This window comes from Chinchilla lanigera, unplaced genomic scaffold, assembly GCF_000276665.1.
Source record: "Chinchilla lanigera isolate Chin_1 unplaced genomic scaffold, ChiLan1.0 scaffold00038, whole genome shotgun sequence".
NCBI lineage: Eukaryota > Metazoa > Chordata > Mammalia > Rodentia > Chinchillidae > Chinchilla > Chinchilla lanigera.
In genome coordinates, this window is record NW_004955439.1 from 12,716,128 (window position 1) to 12,729,500 (window position 13,373).

Below are 13,373 nucleotides of genomic sequence, written 5' to 3' on the forward strand. Positions count from 1 at the left end.
TTTTTTTGGTTTTTCTCCGGTACCGAGAACCGAACTCACGACCTTGCGCTTGCCAGGCAGGCGCTTTTGCCGCTGAGCTAAATCCCCAGCCCTACAGCAGCACTTCTTACAGCAAGGAATATGGCCTGCTCTCTTAAGGTTGAAGGACTGTATTTATTTGCCCTCTTGGTTTTTATGAGGCTCTTAGACTATAGAAGGCATCCTGCCTTCTAAATATACAAACCCAGCCAGGCATGGTGGTGCATACCTGTAATCTCAGCACTCTGGGAGGCTGAGGCAGGAGGAGGGCAGGTTCAAGCCTAACCTAAGCATCACAGTGACTCAGTGAGACCCTGTCTCAAAAGAAAAAAGAAAAAGGGGTAGGAGATGTCAGTGTGAAGGCCCTGAGTCCAATCCCTAATACTGGAAAAAAAAAATTAACTTAAAAATACAAACTCAAAATGTCATTCAATGATGTGGTAAGTCTCAAAATAGAATGTTAGTTTGTTTTTTGTTTTGTTTTTTTTCCGGTACCGGGAATCGAACTCACGACCTTGTGCTTGCCAGGCAGGTGCTGTGCCGCTGAGCTAAATCCCCAGCCCTCAAAACAGAATGTTACCAAGAGGTGTTACTATCCAACACTTCGTTCTGTGGAAAGGGTACACTGTTCTTTGCTGATGCTGAAGTTGCATCACACAGATTTTACCACATCTTTCACATATCATTTACGAACCATTTGACAGCTATTTGCTTTAATGCTCATCATGAAGTCTCCGTTTTGTAACATTCTAATCAAGGCAAACCACTACCACACATCCGTGTTACGAGGCTCTTCATTAAATTGCCACCTGGGCTCCACGTGTTACGTAAGTTACACCAGCACGGTGCAGATGGAGTAATCACCACACCCCCGCAGACATGTCCTCATGCAACACATTCATAGGAAGTTTTTAATAAAACTGTAATTCACAATAAAATGCTTTAAAAATGAAATGTTTTACCTCTCTTGGATACGTGTGTATGGTCTTTACAGACTTTCCCAAAGATTTCAAATTCCTTCACCTTATCTTTGAATTCACAACAAAGTTATCCCCAAATAAAAATTTATGTAAATAAAAAATTTCATTCATTAGAGCTTATGCTTCTTTTGTTTGTTTGTTTGTTTCCAGCACCAGGAATCAAACTCACGACCTCACGCTTGCCAGGCAGGCACTGTGCCGCTGAGCTAAATTCCCAGCCCCTTATGCTTCTTTCTTAAAGCACAGCTAGTCCCACTTTCCAGCACATTCACAATGAAACAGGTTATCAGGTGCTCCTGGCTATTGGGAGGGGTCCGCAGCATGCAACACCTTTATAAATTCCTGAATGGAAACTGAAGACTCTTAATTAAAATTCAAAAATCCAACATGAATCATTTCAACCTGGTCAGAAACATATGCTAACTGAACAAAACCTGGGAAATTATTCCAAAAAGCAGATTTAGTACAATCATGACTCCAGCATCCGAAAAATGAAATTATTAGCTTTGCAGATGCTTTCAATATTTTACATGTTCCTAGTAAGTCCACTATTAAAATTGCTCTTCCATGATCTCACACATACGTGGAATATAAAAATGTGGATATCACAGAAGTTGAGAGCAGAATACTTTTTACTAGAGCCAAGGAGAATCTCGGGTAGTGTCAGAAAGAGGTTCATCAATCGGTATTAAATGTTAGGGGCCAGGGATGTGGCTCAGAGGCACAATGCCTGCCTGCCAAACATGGGGTCATGAGTTCGACTCCCGGCACAAACAAAAAAAGAGAGCTAAAAGTTAGAAGTTAAATTGTGGTACACTACTGCACACTAGGGTGAGTATATACCACAATAATGCAAGGTACATTTCAAAACACTAGAGGTTGAATGTTTTCACTAGAAACAATGGTAAATGTTTAAGGAGATGGATATATTTAGCATGATTTGAGCATTGCATGGCACCCCATAAATCTGTATATTGTCATTTTTTTGCTTTAGTTAAAAAATAAATTTTTTTTTTGGTTTTTGGTTATTTTCTGGTACCAGGAATTGAACTCACGACCTCACACTTGCTAGGCAGGCGCTGTGCCACTGAGCTAAATCCCCAGCCCCTTAAATTTTAAAAAAATGAACTCTTGACAGGCATAGTGGCACATGCCTGTAAATCCAGCCCTTGGGAAACTGAGGCAAGAGGATGGAGAGTTTGAAACTAGCCTGGATTATGTGATAAAATCCTGTATCAAAAAGCCAGTAAGTTTTAAAAAAATAATTCTTAAAGGATATCCTGCCTGCTTACAGGTATAAAGAAAATCATCTGGTTTTCTTTAAGAAAAACTTTTAAAATACTCTTTCATTTACTCTTTCAGATTCTTACACTAGGGAGACAATATGATGTTTACACATGTGGGTCCAATTTATTTCACTTACGAGTTGATCTCTAGTTGCATCCATTTACCTATAAAAGCCTCAAGTTTATCTTTTTTTATAGCTGAGTAATACTCCATTGTATAAAAATGCCACATTCTTTTTATCCATTCCTCAGTTGATGGGCAATTTTTTTTTTAATTATTACTTTTTTACTCTCTTTAATGGTTTGAACAATCTTCCATTCTTACATCTGGTAATCTGAGCAATTTCATTGAAGATAACAATATGTAATATAACAACCACTGTTAATTCCTATTATTTTGTTTTGAAACCCTGTATCATTTTTAATGTTCTAGCTTTGTTTTGTTTATGTCATTGATGTTGGCATTTTGCTATTGTTCTTTTTTTACTATTCTCTTTAAAATAAAAAAAATGTTCTTTCATATTACTGTGCACTTAAACATGACACAAATTTAAAATTGCAACCTGGAGACCACTTAAATAATGTACTTCACTATAAAAACCTTCTTACCTCTAGAAAATCCTACCTACTCAAAAGCATTTATACATTTCCTCTCTTCAGTACAGAAAATATTTTAAACACACATTTCCTACCACCTAACCTGAGAGTTAGTAACTTCAAGCAATTTATGCTGGGGTATTTTTTCTGTGTGTGTGTGTGTGTGTGTGTGTGTGTGTGTGTGTGTCTATCTGTCTGTCTGTCTGTCTTGTTTTGGAGTTTTTTTTTAAGAGAGGGTCTCACTATGTCGTTCCAACTGGCCTTGAGCTCACTATGTAACCCAGGCTGGCCTTGAACTCACGGCAATCCTCCTGCCTCAGCCTCCCAATTGCTGGGATTACAGGTGTGCATCACTATGTATGCATTTATTTTTATTTTTGGGTTTTTTTTGTTTTTGTTTTTGTTTTGGTTTTTTTGGTTTTTCTCCGGTACCGGGAACCGAACTCACGACCTTGCGCTTGCCAGGCAGGCGCTTTTGCCGCTGAGCTAAATCCCCAGCCCCTGCATTTATTTTTAAACTGCATGTAAGAAAAGAATATTTGATGTACACTAAATCCATAGGTTAAGTCATTCCCAATTTGAACATGGGGAATCAAAATATCACATCTCACTTAAGGATAAAAACTAACTCATATTCCAAGTTAAAGACCAACTATTATTGATATTGAGTAATAATTCACATATATGAACTGCTTACCCTTTACCTTGCATAATTCTAGTGATGAGAACCCAATGACTGAGTGATCATCAGCTTCACTTACAGATGAAAGACTGAGCCCCAGGATATTACTTGGTGGCCAAGTCACAGGGCCACCAAGCATTGAAGTCTGGATTTGATCTCAAACAATCTGAACTGGTTCTTTTTACTCTTAGCTACTGTATTATAATACATTTCAGTTTTCTTTTCTTTCTCTTTTTTTTTTTTTGAGATAGGGTCTCCCTATGTAGTTTAGGTTGGCCTCAAACTTGAAATGATCTTTCTGCCTCTGCCTCCTGAGTGCTAGGATTACAGGCATGTGGCATCACACCCAGCCATTTCAGTTTTCTAAGAGATGTCTAACAAATTTTGTTTCTTTTTTTTTTTTTTTTTTTCCAAATTTTGTTTCTATTTTTTTGGGGGGGTGGTACTGGGAATCAAACTCAGGACCTTGCATTTGCCAGGCAGGCGCTTATGCCACTGAGTTATGTCCTCAGCCCCTCAAATTTTGTTTCTAAATGTTTTAATTCACAGACTAAAGCCACTCTTCTTTCAAAATTTCTTTTTCAAACCTAGACGTTTCCATACAAGGAAATCCACAAAATTTTTAATGACTTATTTGACACATGAAGTCTTTAAAATCCCCTGAAAATCCCTATAAAACTGTATAACAGAAATGTTATTAAAATTGAATATCCCTTCCTTCTACAAATAATTTGTATTGAGCATTATATTTTCAAAGCACACACACAAAAAGCATATAAACACTTTCTTGCTCTACTGAAAAAAACTTGGCAGATAACAAAGTTTAGGCAAAACTGTAATGTCAGGGGTGCCTAAGACAAAAGCAGCTAAGAGCTAGGGCACATTCCAAGATTTTTAAATGCTGCCCTATAATCCCATTTTTCATTAAAATCCTGTGACTCTCACAGTGCATTTCTTATCTTTCCCAGTACGTGCCAGCCAGAACAAAGAAGGAAGCCACAGTCAGGCAGAGGGTGCATCTTCCTCCTCCCTCTTTCACTGCTTCCTGCAAAACGCAACCAGCAAATGGAAGAGGAAGCATCAGCTTGCCCACGAACATAATCTGTATTACAGAGAGCCAAGGAGACGCACAAAGCATCTGTGTGGACGCTCAGCACACGCAGTCTGAAACGCCTACACTCTAAATACAAACGCATTCCCGTTTCACCACTTGTTTTAGGAAGGTGAAAGACATAAGAGATGGCCCCAAAAAAGAAAAAGGCACCGACTTCAAAGAGAAAAAAGCCACCCCTTAACCAAGTGTTTGTCTTGAGTCTCTGAGATACAGTACAGCCTGGATGGAGAAGTCTGCGTTACAGGATTTGGCAGGGAAGGGAGGATCCCATACAGCCCTCTCCAGGCGGCATCCCTCCTCCTCCTCATGAACAATTAATGCTGCAGTGAAACGCCTGATCCAACAAAAGAAGCAACGCTGGGCACCTGGCTAGGAGCAGACTTCCCGTGCTCCGGGCTCAGTAACAAACACATGAACATCATTTGAAACATGACCATTTCGTGTGGCTGTACAAATACATTTCACCTCAAAATTAGTCTGAAGATTTGGTCAACTGTGACGGTCTTAGTCTGCACTCACACGTTGGAATGGCATAGCTCATTCCAAGAGTCTCACCTCCATCATTTAAATTCACTTTTTTAGAGCCGGGGTTGGAGCTCAGGGGTAGAGTCCTTGCCTGGCATGCACAAAGCTCTGGGTTCTATCCCCCACGTCCCCCGAATCACTCTTTTGAGATCAATGCCATGTTATTGTATCACAAAAAAGTGCACAAGAGTTGGAGGACAGATCATCAGTTACAGCGTGGTGATCATGGTGAAGTCTTAAGCAGGATGGCGAGTGCCAGAGCACTCTGAAAAAGCATACATTAGACCTGGAGACGGAGGCCAGCGGCAGGGCAGAGTGCTTACGTCACAGATCCAAAGCCCTGGTTCCAGCCCCAGCACCAAAACAATGCGGGTGGGGGACTGCATTAAGTAAATTTAAACACACGGGTTTCCCTTCTATATCCATTGTTGAAACTGAGCTGCGGCTCTCCTAGTCTGTTAATTTCCACAACGGAGTATTTCCCACCATTTCACTGTATTCTAGAATTAGCTTTAAAAAGTTGTATTTAAAGACCATTTAGCTACAGCATAGTGTACATACTGTTATAAATGATAATTCCTTTTTAAGGAAATATGCTAAAGTACAGAGAGACAAGTATATCTATGTGTACAGATGTAAAGGAGAGACCGTTTCCCAAGAAAGAAAATCACAAAACATAAAACAGTTCTAAAATGTCTAAATCAGCTCATTGTTTGTTTGTTTGTTTGTTTGAGACAGGGTCTCCCCATGTAGTTCAGACTGACTCTGAATTCACTATGTAACCCAGGCTGGCCTCAAATTCACAGTGATCCTCCTGCCTCAGCCTCCTGAATGCTGGGACTATAGGTATGCACCATCATGCCCAGTGATCAACCCATTCTTGAGCCTTAAAAAAAAATTATTCTTCCAGGTCAGGTGTGGTGAAGAGCCTGCAGTCCCAACTATTTGAGAGGCTTAGGCCAGCAGATAACAAACCAGCCTGGGCAAATTAGCGAGACTCTGTCTCAAATAAGATTTTTAAGGGGGGGCTTGGCACGGTGGCACACACCTATAATCCCGCCACTTGAGGTTGAGGCAACTCACAGAGCAACATGAGTTCAAAGCCAGCATGGGCTACATAGTGAGATGCTGTTTCAAACTGTGCCCCCCATCCCCCGCCACCCGCCCCTCCAAAAAAGGGCTGAGGGAGTAGCTCAGTAGTAGAATGCTTCCCAAGCATGGACAAGATCCTAGGTCCAATCCCCAGTATCTGAGCAAAAAGAAAAAAAGTTTCATGGGAGAATTATTTTTATCTTTTTGCTTTTAAATGACACGTTATAGATTTACAAGGTATAATCTAGTACACTGATCTGTGTGTACATTAGCATGGAGCAATCCCTTAATTACTTCAGGTACTGAGTAAAGTGCTGTCTCCAAGGAAGCCAGAGGTGAGATAATGATGCAGTGCGCAAACACGTAATTCCGGATCGCATCGCCTCTAGAAGTTTCCTTCCTTCCTCCAAAGCACTGCCAACTCATCAAATTCCCAGAAGTCATCGTTCTTTCCCTTTTCTTCCTTTCTTCTTTCCTTCCTTCCTTCTGTCCTTCCTTCCCTCTGGCCTTCCTTCCTTCCATCCTTCCTTCCCTCCTTCCTTGCTTCCTTCCATTCCTTCCTTCCATCTTTCCATGCTTCCTTCCTTCCATGCTTCCTTCCATCCTTCCACCCTTCTTCCTTCCTTCCTTCCTTCCTTCCCTCCTTCCCTCCTTCCCTCCCTTCCTTCTGCCTTTCCAGTGGAGGGGATGGAACCCAGGGCCCTGGGCAAGTGTTCTATCACTGAGCCACCACATTCCGCGGCCGCGGAGGGATGTCCTTCCACAAGGACCTCTCACCTCTCACTGGAGCCTGTAGAAAGACGTCCCACCCGGTGGACGCTCAGACCTGGGTTCTTTCAGAGATCTGTGCTTGACCACCTTTGTCTCGCTCCTCCACCAGGAAGGCCCTTCTCCCTTCCTTGGCTCTCTCCTCCCTATTCCTGCCTGAGAAGGCCTTTCTGGAAATTCCAGGTCCTCCACAGTCCAAATCCAAAGATTTGGGGTGGCAACAGATCCTTTCATTGCAAAACTATGCCTTTTCAGAAGTCAAGGGCATGCACAGTAGTCCCCCTCATCTGTGGGGGTGTGCTCCAAGCCCCCCAGGGGATGCCTACAACTACAAAGTACTGAATTCTGAATATACTGTTTCTTCCATACAGATATACCCACGATAATGTTTGTTTTCTAAATTTAAACAGAGTAAGAGATTAATAATAACTAACAACAGGATAGAACAATTACAATATGCTGTAGTAAAAGTCATGTGAATGTGATTATTCTTAAAATACTACAGTGTAGATCTTGGCAACCTCAGTGTGCAATTTTTTTCTTTTCTTATTAGGTTTATGTTTTCACCTTCTCACTCAAAGTAAGCACTTCATGACTTCTTCTTGGCTTATCTGAATTGCCAACAACATTACTCTTGTACTTTAGGGAGTTATTAAGTAAATTAAAGGTCAGTGAACTTGGGCAATGACAACAGATTTGATAACCAGGGCAGCTACTAATGACTAGTAGGTGGGTAGTGTATACAGTATGGGTACCCTGGGCAAAGAGTTGATTTCAGTCTTAGGTGGGACTGAGTGAATTGGCGGAAGATTTTTATCCCAATACTCAGAAAAGCACACAACTTTGTTGTTGTTTTTGAGTCTTATTTTGCAGTCCTGGTTGATCTTGAATTTGCTATATGGCTTAGGCAGGAATCAAGGGCATACAATTTAAAACACACAAATTCTTCATTTCTGTAATTTTCCATATCATAATTTCAGACCAACATCAACAGGTAGCTGAAATCATAGAAAGAGAAACCAAAGTAAAGGGGCACTACTGCATCACAACAAATACCTAAATTCAACTGCTTAGACAAGAAATCAGCTTAAACAACAAAAAGAATTGACTGCCACCAAATGTCTGCATAGATGTGTGAACAGATAAACTATTACACTGCATAAAAATTGCAACTGGAAGTGAATTTTGGAGAAATAGCACACGGCCCAGATCTCAGCTTCTCCATTTACTATCTATATGGTTTTTTGGGTTTTTTGGGTTTTTTTTTCCAGTATCAGGAATCGAACTCACGACCTTGTGCTTGCCAGGCAGGCGCTGTGCCGCTGAGCTAAATCCCCAGCCCCTCATTATCTATACAAATTAGGATATACAAGTCTACTTCACAAGTGTAAAAGAGAGACAATAATATCCACTGGTCACACCAACTGAGAAGATCAAGCAAGGTGAAAGATACAGCTCTGAACTCCATATTCTTAAGTACTAATCTATCCCTACCATATAGCTATCTTCTCCCATCAAAAGTTTGGCGAAAACCAAGGACAGCAGTAGAAGAGGCAAAAATTCTATAAGCAAAAAGGAAAAGGAAACCTGGGTGTGCCAGTAATCATGGCAGCTCAGGAGGATGAGGCAGAAGAATCAAAAGTTAAAGTCCAGCATGAGCGCAATTGGGGCAAAGGAGCCTCAGTGTGATGGCCCTGGGTTCACAGGAAGTAAGGAAAGAAGGGAGGAAGGGAGGAAGGGAGGGAAGGACGGAGGGAGGGAGAAAAGGAAGGAAGGAAGGCAGGAAGGAAGGAAGAATGGAAGGAAGGAATTAAAGAGGGGAGGGAGGGCAATGCAGAAGGGAGGGGTGGAACAAGAAAGAAGGTCCCTTTAGTACCGGGGACTCTGGCAGGAAAGGATCCAGTGACCCCGGCCGGAATGATGAAACCAAACTTTGTCTTTGCAAAGAACTAAACATCCGGACACTGGGGATCTGGCCCTACTCAGTTACCTTGATCAAGTCATCACCCTCTGGAGGGCTTCGACTCCTTCCTAAATAAGTGCTCAGGTTCACTTCCAAGGACCCTGCGGTCCTCCCACGGCCTCACCCTGCCGTGCCTCCACTTATAAAAGCCATAAGGCTTTCAGCTGGCTAAAAAGAACATCAAATCCGGATGAAGTCAGAATATTTGAAACTGGGATTGACTCAAATTCCCACAAGTAAAAATTAATTAAGTCATTAGCTGATAGGTTGAACTCAAGACACCTCCCCAGAGGTCACGGACAATAACTGCTCTCAGAGGAGCCTGCATTTTAAAAGCCCCCTCAGGAGCTCCCTAATGCCTCCCCTCCCCCACACCATGCCTAACAAAGGAGGGGTGGGTCTTTTTAACTTGTTTTTTTGTTTGTTTCTTTTAGTTAGGTTTTGGGTTGGTTTGTTTTTCAGGACTGGAGCAAACAGAAAATGGGCTAAATATACCATGTTGGAAGTCTACCATCTAGCTTTGTCTGGCTTGCAGAGACCTGAGAGGAGGGTTAGCAAGTCTACCCAGCAAGCTATTCTCTAAGCATTACTGGGGAGTAAGAGGCAACTCTAAGAACAGAGCAGGGAGCCGGGAACTTCAGGTTTGGGGGAGGCGCACCTCACAGGACCCCAGGAACGAAACAACAGGCACTTTTAGCCCCTGCCCAGTTAACAAAAGGAGCTCCAGGTCTGGCTCAGCTTTGTAAGTCTTCAAATCCTGGAAGCAGAAGCTGAAGGACCATCACCGTGCCACACAGATAATCAGCCCTCAAACAATGATCTTCCATATCTAATCACATTATGACCTCAGCAATCCCTACGCCTAAAAACAGTGCCCTCCTGCTTGGGAAAAGCAAAAGGAGAAGGAAAATGTCACAGGGAGAGGCGACTGGCTTTGCAAGCCCAGGCCAACCACATGTGACAGAGTTAGTGAGGAGAATGGCCCATTTCACAAGACTGCCAGGGCTTACTTGCTCCGGATTCACAAACATTTCGCAATCTACCATCACCGCATCAAGTGCCAGGATTTTAGTGAGTGCCATGACACTGCCCCACCAGAACACCCAGCATCTTCTCCAGCGCACCCCCTCCCAGCGGGTACGTGTGCTTTACATGGTGTTTGGGCGAGACTCCTGTGTTTAAGAACACACTTTTTCCTTTCTCATTCAACACAATTGTGTTATCTATATCCAGTAAGCCACAGGTACTGGAGATACAAAAATAAACAAGATACCGATTCTGCCCTCCAGGGACTCACAATGTAGCATCTTGGTAAATTTGTCTTCTCTTCATTCCACATTTATTTACTACTGCCTTATTAGCGCTTGTCTATTCTAGCACTGTGAAAACATTTACAGGTTGTAAAATATATTATTTCTTCTCTAAGTACTTTTTAAAAAATATCTGAAAGCAACACATGTGGACTGAATTAATTTAAATACAAAATGTGTCCCAGTGACCTCAAACAGTCATTCTGTACTGACCAAGATCCCGGATTCTGGGGCAACACCCTTCCCTGCTCCCTGGGGTAAGTGGGTGTGGTGACACAGGCCGGTTATCCCAACAATCTAGAGGCTGAGGCAGGAGGATCTGTTTGAGGCCAGCCTGGACACAAGATCCTGTCTCAAAAATTTAAAAAAAAAATCCCTCAGGGACATATGTCTCTCACTGCTTAATACCCACAGAAATGGGGAATGTGGCTTTCACCCAAACGCTCTGACTTACTAGGCTATAAAGTTAGACTGTCACACTTTGAATCTTAAAAATAGCAACTGTGTACCTAAAATCTCTCAAGTATGGTGTTTGGAGGTGTAAGGCCTCCACTACCTCCTGGCCCCTCCAGTCCCACTGAGTTGGCCTAAGACAGTTAACTAACTAGAGTCAGGCATCAGGCTCCTGACTGGTGGGGCCAGGGAACTGAGGCCAGCTCTGACATTGTCACTAAGCAGGTATGAGCTACTGGCCAAAGCCTTCACCTGTCTAGGCTGATGGATGATAGCAGAAGCCCACATTTTAAATATAAAATGAAGGAAATGGTGTCAACCATCACTTTTGAGTCTTGATACATCCTCCCAAAGCTCCAGTTTTCATAAACATTTGCATGACAGTTTTCTAGCAGTAGAAAGAAGACCGCTCCCCTCCCCTCGGTGTCTTCCTACAGTGTACAAAGGCAAGGAAGCCACGTCTTCTTTCTCTGCATTTCAGCAAGGAGCAATCCCAATGCCTGAGTTCACTCCAAAGGAAAACAAGATTGTGTGAGGACTGGGAAGGCATGAATGGACAGAACCTGAGCTGGGGCGAGCTTTGCTCTTGCAGGCCTCACACTGAACTAGCAGCTGAGTAAGAAGTACATATTTTCTTTTCTCCCGCATCTGCCCTTTGAATAACAGGTTTGAGCTTCTAGGGCCCCACCCCATCTTTCAACTTAGCCAGAGAACACTCTGCTACAACTGACCCAACAGTGCTGGAATCTGCCAGGGAGGGAAAGCAAATATTCAGAAAGAGCCACCTGCCAACCCCGCCTCCCCCAAACAGTCCTCGGTCCAACTTTCATTTAAGTCTGCGCCTCTGGCCCACGCCCTAGTAAGGGATGCAGTGCGGTGTTATCAGTGTGATCAGTCAAGTGTTTTCAGTGACTGGAAACCCACAGAGCAGGATTGCTGCGGGAAAATAACAAGCTCCTTGCTTGATGAACCTAAAAAACAATCACTCTGACCATAAGATGTTCACTGGGTTTTCTGGAATTTCAGTCGAGGAACTTCTTCATCCAGAAAATTTTAGAAAATGCAGAAACAGAACCTTTTACATTCAAAATATACACTGTACATATACTAAACACATACACAAAGTGTATTTTTGTAGGTACACATAGTTTATCACAAATTTTTTAAATGCTGAGAGTAAGAAGGGCAGACAGAAATCTCCAACCAGCCTTCCTGGTTCTCTCTCTGCACAGCAATAATCATAAATACCAGTGAACATCTAGAAATGGAATCACTGGGAATTTGCTGAGGTTATTTGAAAAGGAGACACACATGATTCTAAACGTAGGAAAAAACCAAACAGAACTACATTAAGTGAGCATCTATTATATAGAGGCAGTATGCCCTTGATACACATCACTTTGGCTAAGTATTGTGTTTTCCTCAATTTTCATCCCAGAATTTAGACAGCTGAGGCAGGAGGATCATGCCTTGAAGCCAGTCTGAGCTGCACATTGAGATCCTATCTCCATAAGCAAACAAAACACAACACAAACCCCAAAGATCAAAAGAGGTGAGTAACTCTGCCAACAGTCAGTTGGAGGACATGGATTTGACCCAGGCCAACTCTCAACACCCAAGAGCTTAATCACCATGGTAAAAACTGAACAGCTTATCATCCCCAAAGAGATTCTTTCTAAAAACTGTGTCTCCTCCCGTTGGAAAAAGAAAATACAGTATCTCAAAGCAAATCTAGAGCCTTTTCCAATTACCCACACATCTGGCAATTCCCAATCTTACACGCAAGTTGTCTTTTCACGTGTAGATGAAGATGTCTGACTGTACTAACTCCCACCCGGTTGGTTCTAGCTGACCTGTCTAACTACTGCTCCGCCAAAAAGACATCTACTAATTCCCTACGCTTTTAAACTCTGAGGTCAAAGCTGCATCCTGCATGTGTAAGGGCTGTTTTCCAGAAACATGCCAAACCCACGGGCGGTTCTGGTCACAGGGCATTTCAAAACACTTGACAGTAAAGACTGGGCAAAATAAATCCTATTGTTGCTAGCCCTAGATGTACACAACAAATACAGTATCCTGTAATTCTACAAATTGGCTAAAGCTGCCAACAGTAAGTAAACAGCGTGAGGAAATGGTTGTTTCCCTCTCAAGGGACACGCAACAAATGGTGACTAGGATCAACATCAGCACCACCAGCCTCTCTCAGATCCAACTGCGAGACGTCCGTCGACAAATATTTACACGCAGGGTTCACATCCACTCTTTGAAGGACTGTCTCTGCTTTTCTGCACCAACTTCTCAGCAGGTGTCCCAGAGTAAACTACTAATAGTACACACGATTGTTTATTAAAAAGTGCCCTGGATGTGAAACGTGGCTGGTTACTTTTCAATTAGGGCTGGAAACCCTATACCGTGTGTGTATTTAACCCCCTAAGGCCTGGAGCAAGGGAGGTGCGCCGAGGCGGTGGGCGAGAAGCGAACCCCTCTTCCAGAGCCTCCTCCCCAGGCAACTCACCAGGATGCCCATCACGTCGGCCCAGAGTCTGGAGAACGCCTCGGAAGAGCCTGCGTCCGGCTCGGGGTCC

The 13,373-nt window shown here is 42.8% G+C and overlaps 1 protein-coding gene across 1 annotated transcript in view; it reads right to left on the reverse strand.

Moving 5' to 3' along the window:
* Positions 1 to 13,373, reverse strand: part of Sash1 (SAM and SH3 domain containing 1) — a gene marked incomplete at its 5' end in the record, with an annotated part of 178,140 nt that extends 164,767 nt beyond the window's left edge. The window contains 1 exon segment of the mRNA XM_013517361.1: positions 13,304 to 13,373. Within this exon segment, the coding sequence (XP_013372815.1) occupies positions 13,304 to 13,373 (70 nt within the window).